This window comes from Gavia stellata, chromosome 19 (genome assembly GCF_030936135.1).
Source record: "Gavia stellata isolate bGavSte3 chromosome 19, bGavSte3.hap2, whole genome shotgun sequence".
NCBI lineage: Eukaryota > Metazoa > Chordata > Aves > Gaviiformes > Gaviidae > Gavia > Gavia stellata.
The window spans coordinates 1,150,171-1,168,114 of record NC_082612.1 but is presented as its reverse complement, the minus strand read 5'-3'; the positions used below and the strand labels follow the sequence as shown (position 1 = coordinate 1,168,114).

Below are 17,944 nucleotides of genomic sequence, written 5' to 3'. Positions count from 1 at the left end.
GTCGGGGGCTCTGGATCCACCTTCTATCAGGCAGGAGACCGACAGGGTGTGTGACCCCCAATGACGATGGTGGACATGAGAGCAGGGGCATGTGTTTCATTCTCAAGCCAGATGAGAGAGCTTGAGCACCAAGAAACCAATGAACACGGCGGAGAGGAGAAAAGGGCATGCAGCGACGAAACAGCAGCCCCTCTCTCACGCCATGGGTTATATGTTGTTTTTGTAAAGATGCCGAGACAAGAAGTGTTCAGTTTGGATGGGAGAGGACCCTTCTTGGTGGAGGGGATTTGCTCGGGTTGCTGAAGGGGACGGATCCAGGCAGCTCACAGCATTTTCCTGCTGAGATGAAATCTTTTCAGACAGATGGACATCCATGCTCTGTTTACCTGTGTGTGTTTACCTGCCTCACCAGCTGCTCAACTTGGGAACCAGGAAAAAAACGTTGTGCAAGGAAGATTATAAAGTAAAAAACTCAGACTTTAGCTGTACTTTCAGGAGAAAAATCCCAAACAATCTTCACATGTCCTTTATTTCTCTGTTACTCTGGACACTATTGGAAATAACAGGCAACACAGAAGAAAAACATCATGCTATTTCTGTCACATGTTCCCAGTCCTCATGTGAGACTGCAATCCCTCAAAATGTGCAGTACTATATAATTTACTCACATGCTGTGTGCTTTCAAATGAGTTGTGATATGCATCTCCAAGGTGACTTCATACCCAGGCCACTAAGGTGAGGAAAGGGCTATATTATTCACCCCACTTAACAAACTCAGTTAGTCAAACTACCCACTGCAACTTTCATTGGCGCCAACACGCTTTAGGTCAGCTGGACTTTCATGGCCAAGATCCTCTTAGGGACGCCTTAAAGGCAACCCCAAATGGTTGCCGCTCCATCTGTACAGGACCCATCTCAAGGAAGTTTGCCTTGCGACTATAAAAGATTGTTCCTCCACCGTTAAAACTCGCTGTTGTATTTGCCCTGATCGTAGTACGCGGTGCTCCTTAAAAAGAAGGCTGCAGTCAGCATGTGATAGTTAAAAACCACCTGTGCCTACAGAAAGTCACTTTACGACAGTAAGCAAAAAAGGGGTTGTCCAGAAGTTGCATGGAATGAAGAAAACGGAAGATCTGTAGCTAACATTCCAGTTATCAGAGGTAACCATGTTTTAGCTTTTAAAACAACCATGTAGTGGCATTTTGTTTTGTGGAGACTTTTTTTAACATGAAGATTTCTGCTCTGGCTCTTTTTCAGCTCAATCTCTAAGACACTAGGGGAAAAAAGCCTATATTTTCCCAAGTATAGACATAATTTTTCCAACAGCCACACTGTGCACGTAATGACACACAATCTCAAAGTCGAGTGCATTCTGTGATTGAGCTGGGAGACCACCAAAACTTAATGAACAGCAGTCATGCAGCTTTTGCTACCTTGAGCACAGATCCACATTTAAATGTCTTTTTTTCTCTTCTTTTTAGAATGAGTACTTCGGGAGCACTTGCAGAATGATCCAGTAGCTGCATATGCCTTTGGAAAGCGATGAGCTGGGTGTTCTCCTCCTTAGGGACCGTGCTGGCCTGCAATCCTGGAAACGTTACGGAGAAGAGGGATGATCCAGTGATTTTGCTCATCTAACAATGATGTGATACTCTGAATATATACAATAATGTGCAGTGCAGGGGAAACGCCATCATATTGAAGGTAAAGGGCCACAGTAACTTTGCTTGGGTAAATCAGTGTAATGGCACTGACTACAACAGCTGAGCTCTGGGCTCAGTTCCTTTAGGGGTTCCTATCTAAAGCACCTACCCCTTCCTGTCCCATGGGCCAGGCAAGCATCGTCAGGAGGGTGGTTTTGCATTGGGGTACCGTGGGGGAGCCTGCCTTGGGGGGGGACATGGGTAGGGCCATGAGCCGGCCCTCTTTGGGGCGTCCTGGGGGAAGTGTCTGCGAATCGCCCGAGGAAATGGAAGAAAGGGCAGCAATTTTCAGTGCTCTCTGGCATGGCAGGATGTGGTATTAGGGAAGGAGGTGGTTAGCTGAGGGACAGCTCCCCATTCTCGTGTAAATCCAGTATTGCTTCACCCAGCTTGTGGCTTCAGGCCCTTAGAATTACCGCTGGGGCCAGGATCTGCCCCTGAGCATTTGCAAATTGAGCTATTGCACAAAAACGAGTGGGTGAGTGCTGGAGGATGTGTTTGGACAAATGAGAGCTGCTCAGTGCATGTTGTGTGGAAAATAGAGCAGTCGAAGCCCAGGGCAGCATGCTAACAGCACGCAGCTTCCCAAAAAACCTCCTAGCACGTGGCAGGACTGCTGTCCCAGACAGGCTTGCAACATGCTCCCCACCACTGATGCAAAACTGAGCCCAGCCTGTCCTGCTCAGCTGTGTCTAGTGCCAGTGAGCAGGCAACAACAGAAGCCACAACATGGCCCACGATATTCTGCAAATTATCAGACCTTGTTCCCCTTTGCCTGCCATTTGTGAAAGCGTGTGGAAAGCAAGTATAAAATCCCACCGCTGCGATTTGGTAGCATTAACTCCTTAGCACTGCTGCATGTTTCATCAGATTAAGCAGGGATACTCGGGGTTGCTGGAGTTTCCGTTGGCTGAGAAGGTACCCCTTAGATTTTCAGGGGGACTCTTTTTCATTTGTATTGATTTAAATGAGAGAAAAATCCAGATCTTGTCATCGTGGGGGCCAGCAGATTCTGTCCTTTTTGTTTTTCTCTTTAAACATGCTCCGAAAGATTTTGCAGTCGAATGCGAAAGATTTTGCAGTCAAATGCGGAGTGACTGCAAACACATGCCACCAGGTGGACTTCCCCAGGGCGAACAGCTGATGCAGTACAGGCACATAAATTATTCCCTTTCTGGACAGGTTTTGCTCATGCAATCCCTGCTTCAGCCTAAGTCTCGGGGAAGGGAGAGGAGCACGGGGAGAACGACACCATCTGAGAAAAAAATTATCTGCTGAGGGCTTTCACGGCAGGGACACGCAGCCATCTGAACGCCTGCATATCTCCGAGGCTAGCAAAATCTGTACCAGTCTCCAGAAAGGCAGTATCCAGGCCTTTCCTCTTCCCTCCTTCCCAACACCCTGGCTACGCATCTAAATCCTCTTTATTACAGCAATCTTGATTTACATCAGCAGGAACTGGAGTCACACATGCCTCACTTCAAAGCTCCCTCCCTGCCTATGAGGGAGCTGCTGATAGCAGAAGATACTGGCGTCTGCAGATCACAAGTCAAGTGAAAGTCTGGTGAGCTGCCCAGACAGACACCACTCCGGTTTGAGTCATTACCCTTTTCCACCTGTTCTCAGCTGGATGGATGAGAAAGGATAACTCATGTTCAAACACCCGGGTCAGCTGTGCCCGCCCTTGCAAAATAAACATTTGATGTCAGTGAAGAAGATTAATGGGCACATATTTCAGATACTTCCCTTCCCTTCGCACAGTTCTCGGGGGTTTTATCAAAAGTAAAGAGAGTGAATAACGAGATCACAGTTGGCACTCGGACTCTTCTGGAAGACACGATGCCCAAGCGCGCTCCGCCAAGGCCAGGCATTTGTCAGCATCGATGTCACTTCGCCTCTGCGAGTCCCTGCCTACGCCCCTGATTGCCACGGCACGGCTGGGGAAGGGACAGGCTGTGTGCTGGCCACCCCGTCCGGGGTGAGAGCAGAGTGGCTTTTCACCCTGGTCCCTGGGGTCAGAGCAGAGGGAAATATAATCCAAATACCCTGTCAATCTGGGGGCTCCCATCACAAACCACAGCTGATAATGTGCAATTTCACATCCTGGGCACATCCTTCCTTTTTAGTCATCTCAAGGTGACAGGCCATGGTCAGTGAGGAGGACAGCAGGTCCCAGGAGCTGCCAAGCAAAAGAAGAGAGCGCATTAATGTCAAGTCAGCAACGTTTGCTGGGATTCACCACAGAGCAGGAGATGCCAAACTGCTGCCTCAGGACATCAGGTTGTTGCCAGGGTGGCCTTGTGGCCCCGGGGCTGCAGGTAGCCAGATGATGCGTGGCTCCACAGCAGGAAACACAGCCAGTCTTCATGGCTGGGACGTTTTCTGGAGATGAGCCTGGGAGAAGAGAGGCAGCCCGATGGAGAGGAACCTCCCCTCTGACATGGCTGTGGTGCCGTCTTCCACAGACGCAGCCGGAGACCTGAGGGGAAAAAAGTTGGCACCAAGGCCACCTGCACCAGGTGCTGTCGGGTGCTCTCTGAGTCCAGGCTGTACTGAAGGTTTTCAGGGCTAGCAAAAAGGCGGTCGAGGCACAGGAGGGACCAGCCCAGCTCCCGAGGTGTTCATTTCCACCGGCAAGAACCGGGCAGCGTACCACCTGCCCATCTCCTCCCACTGTGCTGCCGGCCTGTGGAAAACAAGGTCTGGCTCAGGGCAGATGCCAAGGAAAAGACTGTGGCTGTGCCCGTGCGTGCAGCTCCCTGCGCAGGCTCCCTGCTGATCTCTAAGGTGCACCCTATTGGGCTCGCCAGCCTTTGGGGAATCTCCCTGTCCTCTGGGACCAGCAGGATGGACCAGCCAGAGCAGGCAAGGGCACTTTGAGCAGCAGCCCCAGCCTGGGTGTCCTGCTGGAAAACCCCGGGTGCTGCTGGGAGCGGTGGCTCAGTAGGTGGCACTCTGCATCCACGGGGAACCAGCACCTTCCCAAAGGCGAGCCCTGCCCTTGCCGGCCCAGCAACCTGCCCCACCGGCCCAGCCGCAGTGGGGCAGCCCACGGGGGTGAGTCTTGCAGCCCCCTCAAGGCTTCTCCTCCTTTCACTGCTCCTGGGGACATCCTCTGGGAGCTCAGCCTGGGGGCAGAGTCCAAGTGCCCTTCCAGCCCTGGAAGAAGGCCACGGCTAAGCTTAGTGCCTCCTCCCCGACAGCACACAGCAGAGCTGGGGCTTGTGTCAGGATCCCACCCTGAATGTCCTGAAATACGTGGCCTCTGGAGGGCTTTGCCAGGACGCCGCCATTTGGGAAGAGCTCCCCTGATGTCCCACGTGAACCCCTCTGTGGCCATCACCACCCTGCTGCGTTTTCTGCACGCCGAGGAGCGCTGCTGGTTGATGCCAGGCTGCCCCTTCTTCAAGGAAGCAGGAGTGGCAGGAGGAAGTCGGCGAAATGTCTGACAAATTCAAAGCACGCCGAGCCAAATTCCTCGCTGCTACCGGTCAGCGAGACGGATCCATCAGCTGGAGATTGGAGGAGAGAGGGAACATAGTGAGTCAGACACTGGATATGCCGTGTTTGGTCTCTAAACAGTGCAGGTAACACAGGCAATTGCACTCAGGTCATTCAACCTTTCCCCCGCTAAGCTGCTTCTTTCAGTTGCTTAGCAGTTTGCCAAGCGTAGTGCAAGGGGCTGAAATTTTCAGTGCTCAGACTTGATGATCTCAAAGGTCTTTTCCAACCTAAATGATTCTATGATTCTATATTCCTCCGACTGAACTTAAAAAAATTAATTGAAAATGTTTCCACTGAATCTCTGATACAAAACTGGGAGAAATGCTTCATTTTAACACCTGCAAAGAAAAAAAATCCAGGAGGGAAGGTGCCTTGCTGAGGAAGCAGGCCTTGAGCGCGGCAGGTGGGTGGGAAGGAAAAATCCCAGTTTACAAACCTTCCTTCAGCCATTCTCACACAACCAACCCCACGTTTCAGCAGAAGAGACCCCAAACCTCTGCCTTTGGAGGAACTCCACTCACACACACTCCGTTGCTACTAACACCAGACCCTGGGACTTACGGAGGTCTTGTGGGAAGGGAACTCTGGTCTGAGGGGGAAAGGAGGGGCCCGATCAAGCCCCCGGCTGCCCCCCAAATGATGACCGAGCTGTAGCCCAGGAGCTGCTCAGCGACTGCCTGCCGGTGCTACAGCCGGACCCAGCACTCTGTCCTGGGGCTGCGGCTATGAGGAAAGGCACGGGCAACGAGGGGAAACACGGCGATAAAAAAACCCCAACAGTAAAGCCGCCAGCTAATGACAATCCATTTCAACTGCACTATGCACAAAGGGGCTGATGGAGGTTTGCCAGGGCTGTCTGTCGCTGGCTAACGTCCGAGCAACTGATTCGGCAACTTCTCGTTCAGAGCTCTTGGGCATCGCTTCTTGGGATTGGCACCACCCGGCAAAGACGGCACCGGGAGCCACGTATCCTCCTTTGGCGCGTGCGGAAGAGGGGAGAAGGTTTGGTGACTGAGCAGCTTGGATCCCAGCCACCTTGAGCAACGGTTCCGTCAGCTCCCTGAGCTGCCAGCAGCGTTCCGGCCCCCCTGTTAGAAGAGGAGGTCGCTCAGATCCTCCCGGCCCAACGCAAGCGTGGCGCCCACCCCGCCATGCCAGGCAGGGCCTTTGCCGGGGCCGAAGCAGAGGGGCGCCGACCCCTTCCTCTCACCCCCCGCAGGGCTCTTCTGGGCCCCCGTCCCTCAACACCACGGCCCGGCCCCTCAGCACCACGGCCCGGCCCCACGGCCCCACGGCCCCACGGCCCCACGGCCCGGCCCGCCGCCCTCCATCTTCTCCCCTGGGAGCAGGTTTGCCTCAGGCTTTCCCACACAACGGCTGAGGAGGGGCGGCGGCGGCCAGGCGCCCTCCGCCGGGGGCTGCCGTGGCCACTGGGAGCCGCGGCGCCCCGCAGCAGCGCACTCTCCCGCCCTCCCGCCCGCGAGGCGCTGCGCCGTGACCGAGGCCGCGCAGGCAGGCGCGCGGGGGCTGAGGCTAAGGGCGGCCACCGCATTTATTGCTGAAAAATACTCTCGCCGCGCCCCGCCCGGCTGCTCTCTGAGGAGCGGGGCGAGGAGCGGGAGCGGGCGGCCGGGCAGGTGCCCGCGCCACGAACGCCCGCGTCTCTGTGTACGGGGCTCTCCATGGCAACCCCCGCAGCCGCAGCCGCCGCCGCCGCCGCCGCCGCCCTCCCCGCGCCGCGCCGCGAGCGCCGCAGGTGCGCCTGCGCCGCCCCCCCGCCCTCACCTCCGCCCCGCCCCGCTGACGCCGCTCCACGTCCGTGCGCGCGAGCGGCGGTCGCCTATAAAGCGGGCGGCGGCGGCGGGCGGCTCCTCATGGAGCGCCGCGCGCCGCTGCCGCCCGCCGCGACACCCGCTTCGCTGTCGCCGCCCGCCCCGGGACCGCCAATGCGCGCTGTGGCGTTGATCGCCGCGCTGGCCGCGCTGGCAGGTGCGTGCGGGGCCGGCGGGAGGGGCGCGGGGCGGCCGGGCGCGCGGCTGAGGGGTCCGCGCGGGGCGGCGGTTGGGGGCGGCGAGGCGGGCGTCGCGCGGCGGTGAGGCGGGCGTCGCGCGCCGGCCGTTGGCTTGCCCCCTGCCCACGGCGCCATTTCCCCTCACAGCTTGCCGGCCTGTCGTCGGGTCCTCGCCCAACGCCACGGAGCCGGAGCGGCGTGGGGGCCCTGGCCGGCGGGAGCCCGAGGCCCGCGAGGGCGAGGCCGTGTCGAGTCCCGACTACGAGGGGGATGAGGAGTACGAGGAGGCGCTGCCCGTCCACCAGTACATCGTGGACGACTTGATCCGAGGTGAGTCGGCAGCCCTCCCGGCGCTGGGGACCGGGGCCGGGTGTGAGAAGGGCTCCTCAGCTCGGCAGTGCTGGGCCTGAGGGCTCTCCAGGTGTGAGCACCGGCTTCCCTCTGACTTCGCTGGCTCCTGAGGCAGCTGCCCTTAGCTGGTGGAGTACAGAGCGAAAATGTGCTTCTGCTTGAAACTGGTGCGTTAAAAATAGGTTGTCAGGGGTGAAAAATCAGTGTGAGTGTGACTAGGGTGCATGGAAGCTGCAGGTTAACTGATTGCCTGCTGCACTGCCCTCCTCTGATAAACCTGACAGGAGGGCTGTGATGAGGCAGCTACCGTCTACTTCCACAGAAGCTTCTGGGGTTTCGGGGTGCTGTTTGGCCCTAAAGGTGGGTTTTACATCAGGTTGTCTGTCTTGCCCCAAGGATTTCCTGGGTGTTTTCTTGTGATGGCTTATTTGGGTTGGAGTTGATTAAAATTTCCTGGGAAAGCAAACACTTCAGGGGTTTAAGTGGCTGCAGGAAAGTTTGTTAAGCATCTTTCAGGCAGTACTTAAATGTCAGTAGCTATTGTGTGAATTTATTGTAATTTGTCCACTTGTAAGCTGTGAGGAGATCTGAATAGCTTCCTGACTACGCAGATGAGAGGGTTTTGTTGGTTCTGGCCTAAGTGCGATTGTAATACAAGCTAGGTACCTAGAAGTGATTTTTACTTCAGTAGATGTTAGTAGGCAGGTGCTTTTGCCCTCTAGGGTGGATCTGGCTACTATGCTTCTTCCAGAAACACCCTGAGACTTGAATGAGACTAAAGGATCTCTTAGGTGAAGGGGGACCATGCTCCAGATGCTAAGTCTGGGGAATTTGTGGACCCTTGCTGAAGTTTTCCATGAGTTGAAGACCTCCAGGGCAAACAGGAACGTCAGAGTTATTGAGCAGTTCAGCCTGTAAGACTACTGCCTTGGTGAATTAAGTGTTCTATAACTGCACAGAAACCAGAATTGTTACCAAAGGTGGTTGGTTTGCAGACCAGCTCTTCTACTTGGCATGAGGTTTATCTGTGGAGCCTTCAAGCTGTTATGATTCAACTGCGGATGGCTTTCCCGGCTATGCAGCTTGCAGACAGGGACATGGAGATCAAACCGACAAGCTGAGCCTTGAAGTGGGAAGAATGGAAACAGCCTCAATTATGAAAGCGTGAACCTAAATATCAAGCTGAACTGGACAGAACAGGGACTTCAGCTGTCAGTAGTATGCTCACACTTCTAGGGACAGGAAACCTTGCTGCAGGAATAGTGTTGCTCGTTTACATATTAATATAGCTTATACCATTTGAATCAGACTTCTGGTTGCTGAAGGCATTTTTGCTTTTAAGTAACTTCAAGCCAGGCCTGTTGCTCTAGAAGTTAAAATGATCAGCTGTCTAGACAACAGTGAACTACACCTTGTTTCTTTGTGCAGGCTCTCCTCTTGTCACTAGAAATACAGGGTTATGAAGTAGTTGGAACAAGTCGTGTCCTTTTGTGGCGATTACCTATATGCATAGTGCTCTGGGTAAAATTTTAACGCTCCAGAAATTATTTTCATGAGGTCTGCAGAGCACAATAGAGAAATTGAAGAGCATTGTAAATAGCTCTACTGTTCTTAAGACCTGTTCAAACTCACCTGGTTAACTGTTACTCCTGAATAGCACAGTGTTGCACTGAGACAACGTGCTTTATGGCTAGCAGTAAAGGGATGGTTTCTTCGGAGAACCAGTGTTTTACCAACTTGCTCTAAAACAATGCTATCGAGCTTTGACTGTTGCATGGAGCAGCTACAGAGCTTACCACCCTTAGTCAGTGACTGGCTTTAGCTTGTTCTCCCCAGCGAAAGGAAGATGATTGCCCTTGCTTAAATCCAAAGGCTACTAAGTCACCAGCATTTTAAACCACACTCTTACAGAGGTTTGTCTTAATTGAGATAATGAGGGGCAACAGTAAGCGGCAGAACAAATAACCTGACTCTTGCGGACTATCCTGCTTTCACTCCTTTGGTGCACTTGGCATTTCTCTCAGAGTAGGAAAACTGGAAACGAACTATCTTCTGCTGAAGACAGCACTGCACATTATTTGGGAGAAACAAGTATGCTAACTGGGATAGCAAGCTGTCTTGCCCCTGCAAGTGCCCAGGACTGTCCAGTGGGTTATAAGGCAGATGGAGAGTTTAGAGCGATGGAGGCTGTTAGCCTTGTATCTGAGTTGGTAACAAACTAGTGAATGGCTTGGCTTGGTGTGAACTCCATCTTCTTTACAGGCCTTTGCTTGAACCTGTACGGTTTCACTCAAGTATCTTAAGCTGTGAAATGCTGCAGTCCTTCAACTCTGCTCTTCATCTCTGGTGGCCTTCTCAGCTCATCTGCTCGTACTGTTTGTGGTCTGCATTGCACAGGACTTACTGGTGGTGGAGTTGTGCTTAATGAGCTTCTAAGCTTGCTGCCTTTGTCCTGGGTGTGAAATGCCCAGCTGCATGCTCGCTCGCATCCTATGCTTCCTGGTTACAGGTTCTCCTGCAGTGACCATCCCCCTACCCCTCACCAAATTCTGTAATTCAATTTTAACAGAATCTAGATTGCTAGCATTGCTAGACTGAGTCATCTTGTCCTTTTTTCAGTTGAACCTGTGGTTAAACCCAAGCCAACGAAGAGGGGGGGTGACAAGAATGCCGGCAAATCGAGAAGGAAGAAAAACAAAGGGAAAAACAAAAAGAAAGGGACTCCCTGTGAAATGGAATACAAAAACTTTTGCATCCATGGTGAATGCATATACCTAGAACATCTCCAGATGGTGACCTGCAAGTAAGTCACTTGTACCTTGTGAGTTAGGTGTGATAGGCATGAGCCAGTGGCGTATGAGGGCGCAGAGGAAAAAATCAGTGTCAACTTGGCTTAGATCCATCTCCTGCCGTATTTTGACTGAGAATCTTTCTGCCATGTAAATTAAGTGATGATGGAATCTGAGATGCATAACAAGCCACTGAACTCATCAGTTGGTCATAAACTCAAACCAAAAGAATGAAAAGGCGTGTCTTCCTGGAACACCACGCCCAAACTAATCTCGACTTGTTGAAATGCTGACAAACCTTGTGCTAGAGCAGTGACTGCATTTCATGAACACGCTCTAAAGGGAGCATCTTGACATTCATGGGAAACTCTGAAGATGTCTAAGTCAGGTTTGAATGTGTGTGGGTGTCCTTGGCTCCAGACAGGACGGGAGCCGATAAGAACTTGTGTTAATGTTTACTTGCAGGTGTCATCAGGATTTTTTTGGTGAGCGCTGTGGTGAACAGTTCATGAAGACTCAAAGGAAGAATGATGTGGCAGACTACTCGAAGACTGTGTTGGTAGTGGTAGCTGTCCTGCTCTCAAGCATCAGCTTCATTACTGTACTTATCATTGTGATAGTGCAGTAAGTATTATGCTCTTTGGTGTCTGTCTAGCTTAAGCGTGAGTGGGGCTTGAGTCCAGTAGCCCCAAAATGTGCATGGGTCATCTGAGTTGCCTGTGTGAAGACATCCAAAAGGGCTGTGTTCTTAGCCCAGCTTGGATATGTCTTGAGGGTAGAAGCAAGGTCTGAGAAATTCATAAGTGACTAAGTATTCACTTAACCTCTCTCTCTATTGGCTGTGGGCAGCCTGTGGCCCTTAAAATATAAAACAAGAGCCTTTCTGCTCTTGCTGCAACTAGGATGGTTACAGTGCTGCAGAATATCAGCAGGTATTGGAGGAGGAGCATTAATGCTGACACAGCAGTGCCTTCCCTAATCCTTGTGGAGAAGCCTGCAAGCAGTAATGTAACAGCCTCATGCATGGTCGTTATCCAACTGGGTACACAGCTGGAGGGAAGGAGACAGTGCTCCAACTGTTCATTTACTAGTGGAGGTTGCTGGGCTTAAATACCTACACTGGCAGGGGGAAGCAAGTAGGGGAAGAAGTGCTGTCAGTCCCAAATACTGTATTGCTTGCTGTTAAGGTGGAGGGAACAACCGTTCCAGCCAAACCAACTGCTGACAGTTCAGTGTGGTGGGTAATCAGAACCTGGGGTCCTGCTGTGAATAAATGAAAAGAGTTTTTCTAGGTACATGTTTCAGGCCTTATATCCAACTCTTCTTTGCACCTGCTAACAAGCAGTATGCAGCAGCTTACGCCTGTTTGTGCTGTGCCAGTGTGTTTGCCAGGAGTTTGTGCTGAGGTTGGATAGTCAGCACGGGGAGCTTGACTTGACTGTTTCCTGAGTATTGGAGCAGTTGTCCAGTTCTGACACTGCAGCTCCACCGCAGCAGGGCTTGGGATATTGTAGGTGAAACTCAAAAGCTCAGTCTAATTTTAGATCTTGGAGTACACCAACTGAATTGGGTATGTGCTGTACCCTTTCTGCAGTTCAGGAAACAAGGTGTGCATTTGTCATTTGACTGTTGCTTCATATTTACATCTGAACTTGAGGAATGCTGGGATGAACACTTGTTCTCTGAACACTGCCTCATTCCTTGCTGCTAGGAGAGATAACCAGTTGTGTAGTGCTGTAAGAGCAAATGACCATTGTTAGTTTCCAGAGCGAGCCATGGAATAGGGTGGCATTTGTTACATGCTCTGAATCCTCACAGGCGTGAAGTGTGATGTTCACTAATCTGTACCTTCATCCAGAGAAGCTGGACGGTCTGTTTGGAACAGTTACTGGGAAAGACTGGAGAAATTGGGAGAAAAGCAATAAGCTGCTTGCTTGTGATGTGTTCAAGGGACATCTGAAGGGGACAGGGACCTCATGTACTTGAAGTCCACGGGCCTCTGCTGTGGGAGATGGAAGGCAGCCTGGTCTCTGCAGCTGTTTGCTAAAGCCACCAGAAAATCTGTCCCCCAGAAAGGCTCCTGGTGCTTTGCTCAGTTCCAGCAATGTTGCTACCTATTCGGGCTTAAGCCAGGAAGTCCTGGTGCTGTGAGGCAAAACTGCCGTTGCCTAACTCGGGAGCTTCTTGATGTTATTGTCAGATACTGCTTGATGCTGAATGTTTGAAAACTCTCTTGCTTGAAACTACCTGGTGCTGAGGGATTGCTTGAGGATTCAAAGGGTATGAGCTTAAATGCTGTGCAGGATGTGGGGGCTGGTATGTTGTATGTACGTTAAAAATGACCTCTAACATGCTGTCATTCCACAGGGTCAGGAAAAAGTGTCCCCAGTATGAAGAGAAAGAAGAGAGGAAAAAACTTCGACAAGACAACAGAAATGGCCATATTGGTGTGTAAATGAGGAGAAAGCAGGTATGAAAACTGACTTGAAATGCCTTTCAGTCCTTTCAGGCTGGAGCTACCGTATGAGAATGGTGTGCATGTTTTGCCAAGCTAGTGTTTGCTTCTAACACTTGAAGTGCCTTGAACACATAGGTTACATGTGAAGAACTGGCTGGGTTTTCTGGTTTCTGAAAACCACCTGAGTTGTGCGAGTTCTTCAACAGTACTGTTAGGTTTCTGACTGCTCTCTTAAAGGAAAAGTGAGGATAGGAAGCTGTACTCTGGTAAGTGGACTTACGAAGCAAAAAAACCCCTAATATCTGGGCAGAGGCAGGTTTAGTGCAAGAAACCATGGTAGACTTCCATCATAGAAGATGGTGCAGCAGCCCAGTGGATCATCATACCTCGTAAGAGAAGTACTGAGCATTTTCATGTCTTCTCTGCAAGGCATCAGGAAGTTTCTGGTGCTCAGAGGCTGCAGACCAAGACAAAGCTGCCAATTCTGTGAGCTGCATAGATAGCCTCTCAGTCAAGTTTCATACTGTCATAGCAATTGAGAGCTAAAGCTCTTTGGCCTAGGTGGATCGCTCCTGGGAGAACTCTAGTGGATTTTAATGAGCAAGCAAGTTGGTCTCTTCTGAGCAAAAGTGTACCTAACAGCAGACTCAAGGACCTTTATTGAACAGGAGTTACACTACAAGCCGAAGGAAGAAACTATAAAGGATAGTCCTCAAATGTTCTGGCAGAACTTGCAATTTTGCTTTGCCACGTGTCAGCTACAGACCTTGTCCAAGCTTTGTCCAGTGACAATTGGAATGTTTTGCTCAAAGCTTACTTGAAGCTGGAGAGTATCTAGCAGAGTGTCCTCAGGTGCGTGCACATATGTAACCTACCTGTCTCAGATGTAGGTTTGATGCAGTTCTAGCACAGAGTGCTCATGTCTTGGGTGGTGATTAACATGCCTGGTCTGCCCCTTACAGAACAATTCTGATGTGGCCACTGCCAAGCTGCAGGGTACCTCTGGCTACCTGACACATCCACCTGGACACTGTGGGTTGGAGCTGTTGCCACTAAGCCCTGATTCATCAAGACAGAGGCTGCTGCAAGGAGATGTCAACGTGCCACTTGATGCTGAATTGCTTGCTGGGGAGGACAATTAGCGCTACATCTTGGCACACCAAGGTGGAAGGAGCTGCCGCTATGGGGTAGAGGACCTGCTATCAAGACCTGCTAGAGACTGCTGCTACTGAGCCCTCTCTATCAGTGCTGGAGCTCCAGTCTCTGCTGTTGTGCGGATGGACTTTGTTCTCTTAGCAAGTCTCCTTTGGCAGCTCTAACCTTAAGGGAGAGAGCTTGTTGCGGCTTTCAGGAATGGATGGAGGGGAGAAAATTCCCTTCCCTCTCCCAGAGTTAAAAAGGGAAGACTGCTGGATGGCTTGTCTCCCTAGACCTCAGTGGATGAAAAACCTAATTCTGCTGTCACTGTGCTCCCTGTTGATATCAGCTTCAAAGAACTTCATCTCTAGTTCTGACTTGCAGGGCGTTGGTGACAGATCTTTGTCAGCCACACCTGGGTTCTGTTACAGTATGCGTGGAAAGTAATCCCTCTGAATTCAGTAGGACTCGTTGTGTGAGTGGAGCTATCCATTTGCGTGTGTGCTAGCCTGAGTTAAAATTAGTCTCCTCAGGATGCCGAGACTGCAAGATCTGAAGCTCTATATCTGAAGGATAAGATCCGTGCTCAAACAAGCTAATAAGCTTGGACCCATCTATTATAAACACAAAGCTACTTCTGTTACCCAGATACTTGATGCTGCTTTAAGCAGCACTTAAAGTATAAAATGCTTCACATAAGATACAGTCAGTTGAACTTCACCAGGAATCTGTTCCTTTCAAGAATGAAATTCGCGCACTGACACTCTCCAAGCAGTGGTCTCTTGTGCTCTACCTTCTGGTGCGAAGAACTCAACTTACCTCAAACTTTTCTGACCCCAGTGTCCTTGGTTTCTTGAACTGTCCATGCAGTCTTGAGCACAGAGTATTATTTGAGTTCAGTTCCTTCTTGGAAGAGTGAATGTGTTCTGTATAAACAGAGCAGAATTCCTCTGGTAGCAGAGAAACACCATTAATTGTCAAGTTATATCTGTAAATGTGTAAATATTCATTACTGTATTTAATATTTAATGTTTCCATAACAAACTTATTTATTTTATAATTAAACTTTTTACATAACCTAATCACAGTAAGATTTTTTCTTGCTCTTGGGAGTACATGTAAACACTTGAAATTAGAGCTTGGTTTCTCCTCAAAGCAGGTAATTCAACACGTAAGAGCAGAAAGCAGGGCTGTGAACAGCTACAGCAATGTGTGAAGTATGAGCTCTGTGCTCTCACAGGAGTGCAAGTTGTTGGTAAACAAAATGTGCAAATGAAAGGAAGTCCATTTAATTCGACTGCAAAGGAATCTTTTAGTTACTGGATTAGGGAGGGGCTAAGTGAGACACCTCATTGGACGCAAAATCGCGAAGTGAAGTTTGAGCAAATGAGTAGCCCTTTGCACTGGACTCAAGAGCTGGGAATATTGAAGAGGGGAGAGCCTTTCATCTCTGTGTCATCAGAGAGAATATGGACAGTGGCTTAAAACTCGGGCTTAAATAAACGAGGAGAGGCAGAATAGCCTCCAGCCAGTGAATCCCTAAACAGAAAGGGAGCCTTGGCCTCCACAGTCTCCCTTGAATTTCTTTTCCTCCACAGGTAGTTATTAGTCCACCTGTATGCACCTTTAAGCACTTACAGCAGTCAGCTGGGGTCTAAGTTCAGAGTTGCCTAAAAATGATTGTTGAGGGGGTGAGTTTGGCTTGAAAGCAGATGATTGAGAACATTATTTTGAGACTCTTTCTCAAAAGCATCTTCAGGAGGTGTTGCTGGCTGTGGTTTTGCTTGAAGCAGATAAGAAAGGCAAAGAGAACAAGGAGTTTCAGTTAGGACCTGAGTTGCATACCCAGTGTAGGAGTAGAGCTTAGTCCTGTCCAAAGTAGATGGACATTTGCCTTGGCCTCCTGACTTAGCCAAGTAGTTCTCAGACTTAGACTCTGAGAGTAGCCTGTATGGTATGTAGCTGAGGTACAGGTAAATGTATTGCAACATCTCTTGGGAAGATTGCAAGACTTCATTCCAGGGAACTTGCTTCATTACCAAAGTAAACAGCACTTCTCCAAGCGGCTTTTCCTCAGACATTTGCTATTAGAGCTCTGGCAAGAAAAGCTGTTTCTGTAATTCATGCCAAGCTTTGTGCTTTGGAGTAAACAAGCTCCATCTCAGTGGTAACTGAGCCATAGCCTAGCGAGACTGGGGATGGATTACAACTCCCATTTGAAAGCCGTGAGACTCTTCCAGAAACTCTTCTATCTCTAGTTTTCTTTCTGGAGAAAATATCAGGTTTTTGAATTGATCAGCTAAACCAATGCTGGTGGAGAAAACTGAGCTGTTTTCCTTCCCCAGCTTGAAAGACTAACAGGAGTGAGGCTACTAGTGTTAACTTGTGTTATTCCATCTGTTCTGTATTTTTCATACTTCGATTACTGAGTGGACTGGAGGATATTTTCCAAAAATGGGCAGTTAGGAACTGGAGAAGCCCAGCTGAGCTATTTCTGGGAGGCTGGACTCCACAAAATTTGAGTGTCAGCTGGCATTGTCCTGGCTTGGACTTGAACTCGTATCAATAATCAGGAAGGAAAATCTTTGCTGAGTCTCCTTAGCTGAAAGTTTGGAAACAGTGGAGGGCAGGCTTCATAGAAGACTTGCTCTTCTCCAAGGATTTAGGTTACAGCCAGATTTTCTGAGACATAGGGCAGCCAGCAGCTCCCTCATAGAGAAGCCTTTTGCTATGGGTCAGTGACATCCAGCATACCTATAGTGCTTGTTAGCAAGCAGTAATGTTTTGTTCTACTTGAGCTATGGCCCTGACTAATAACAGCTTGGTTCCAGCTTCCCAATGTAAATTCGATACAGAAGCACCATCAAGTGTCCAGTGGGCTAGTTGCTTAAAAAACGAAAAAACACGATTGATGGGTGGAACTATATGTCTGGAAGTCTTTTGCTGTCCAAGGATGCTACACTTGTGTGACAAGCCAACCTGATCTGCTCCAGGGCAAGGCCAAAGATAATTTTTAGTGCTGATCCTGCACATCCAGGTCTGCTCTTCAGGATTTTTACATCATCTGGCTTTTAAGCTGCTCCCCTCACCATGGAGTTACCTTAGTTCCACTAAGCATACCTGGGTTTCTGGTCCCACATCTTACTAGTAAGTTATGCCTCCAGATTTTTCGTGACCTTCCAGTGGCAATGTTACCTTGACAGGAGAGCTTCTGTGTCCTTGTCACTTGTAGCTGCCTCAGCTGAGACCTGGAAGGGTAGCCTGATGTTCTTGCACAATTATCTGCACGCAGATCTGATTTTGCAAGGTATTTTTGATACCCAGATCAGTATCCTGGAATTCTGGTAATGTGAGGGGCATGTCTGCTTGCACAATTCCTTCCTCTTTCCTGAATGTTTTGTTCTCCATGATTATTGCATTTTGTAGAAAAAACAATAGCTCCTCACGGTCTTTTTCTCTGTTGTGTATTTATGGAGCTTTTGAGTGTTTTGCAGTTGTCTATGACCAGGGTAGCTTCCTGTCTACTTCTGGACTTCGCTTCCCTCCTCCTGCCCTCCTCCCAGTGTGCCCCTTTTCCTTCAGAGCAGTAGCAGATGTTACTTTGAATCTTGGCCTGCTGGATATTATAGGAAGTTCAGTTCTACTCTGTGGCTCTGAAAAGGTACGAGTTTAAGATGTTTTCTTTTCCTCGGTAAATCCGGATATGCACGGCGTCTGTGAAGGTGTTTGTACTGGCAGTGGCTGCCAGTAGATGTTGTGCAGTCGTTTGCCTAAATCCACCTTTGAGTTGTTCCATGCCATTTCCAGTAACGGGTATAAATTTTCGAGTTCTTAAAATAACTTTGGGTGTTTTTTATATCCATATACTTACCGAGCCTGTTAGCGCTACAAATGCTTCAGTAAACTACCTGAGCAAACATATCTGAAAGGAAGGTTGTTAACTGGGACAAACGCTTGCCTCTTTTTGAAGAGGTTTTCTTGATGCGCTAAT

At 49.9% G+C, this 17,944-nt stretch overlaps 1 protein-coding gene across 1 annotated transcript; it reads left to right on the top strand.

The window, feature by feature from the left end:
* Positions 1–7,153: 7,153 nt before the first annotated feature.
* On the top strand, positions 7,154–12,813 carry AREG (amphiregulin). The gene is made up of 5 exons (XM_059826987.1): positions 7,154–7,196; positions 7,366–7,548; positions 10,189–10,372; positions 10,824–10,982; positions 12,726–12,813. Exons 1-5 carry the CDS (start codon positions 7,154–7,156, stop codon positions 12,811–12,813), a joined length of 657 nt encoding a protein of 218 aa, XP_059682970.1.
* Positions 12,814–17,944: the final 5,131 nt, after the last annotated feature.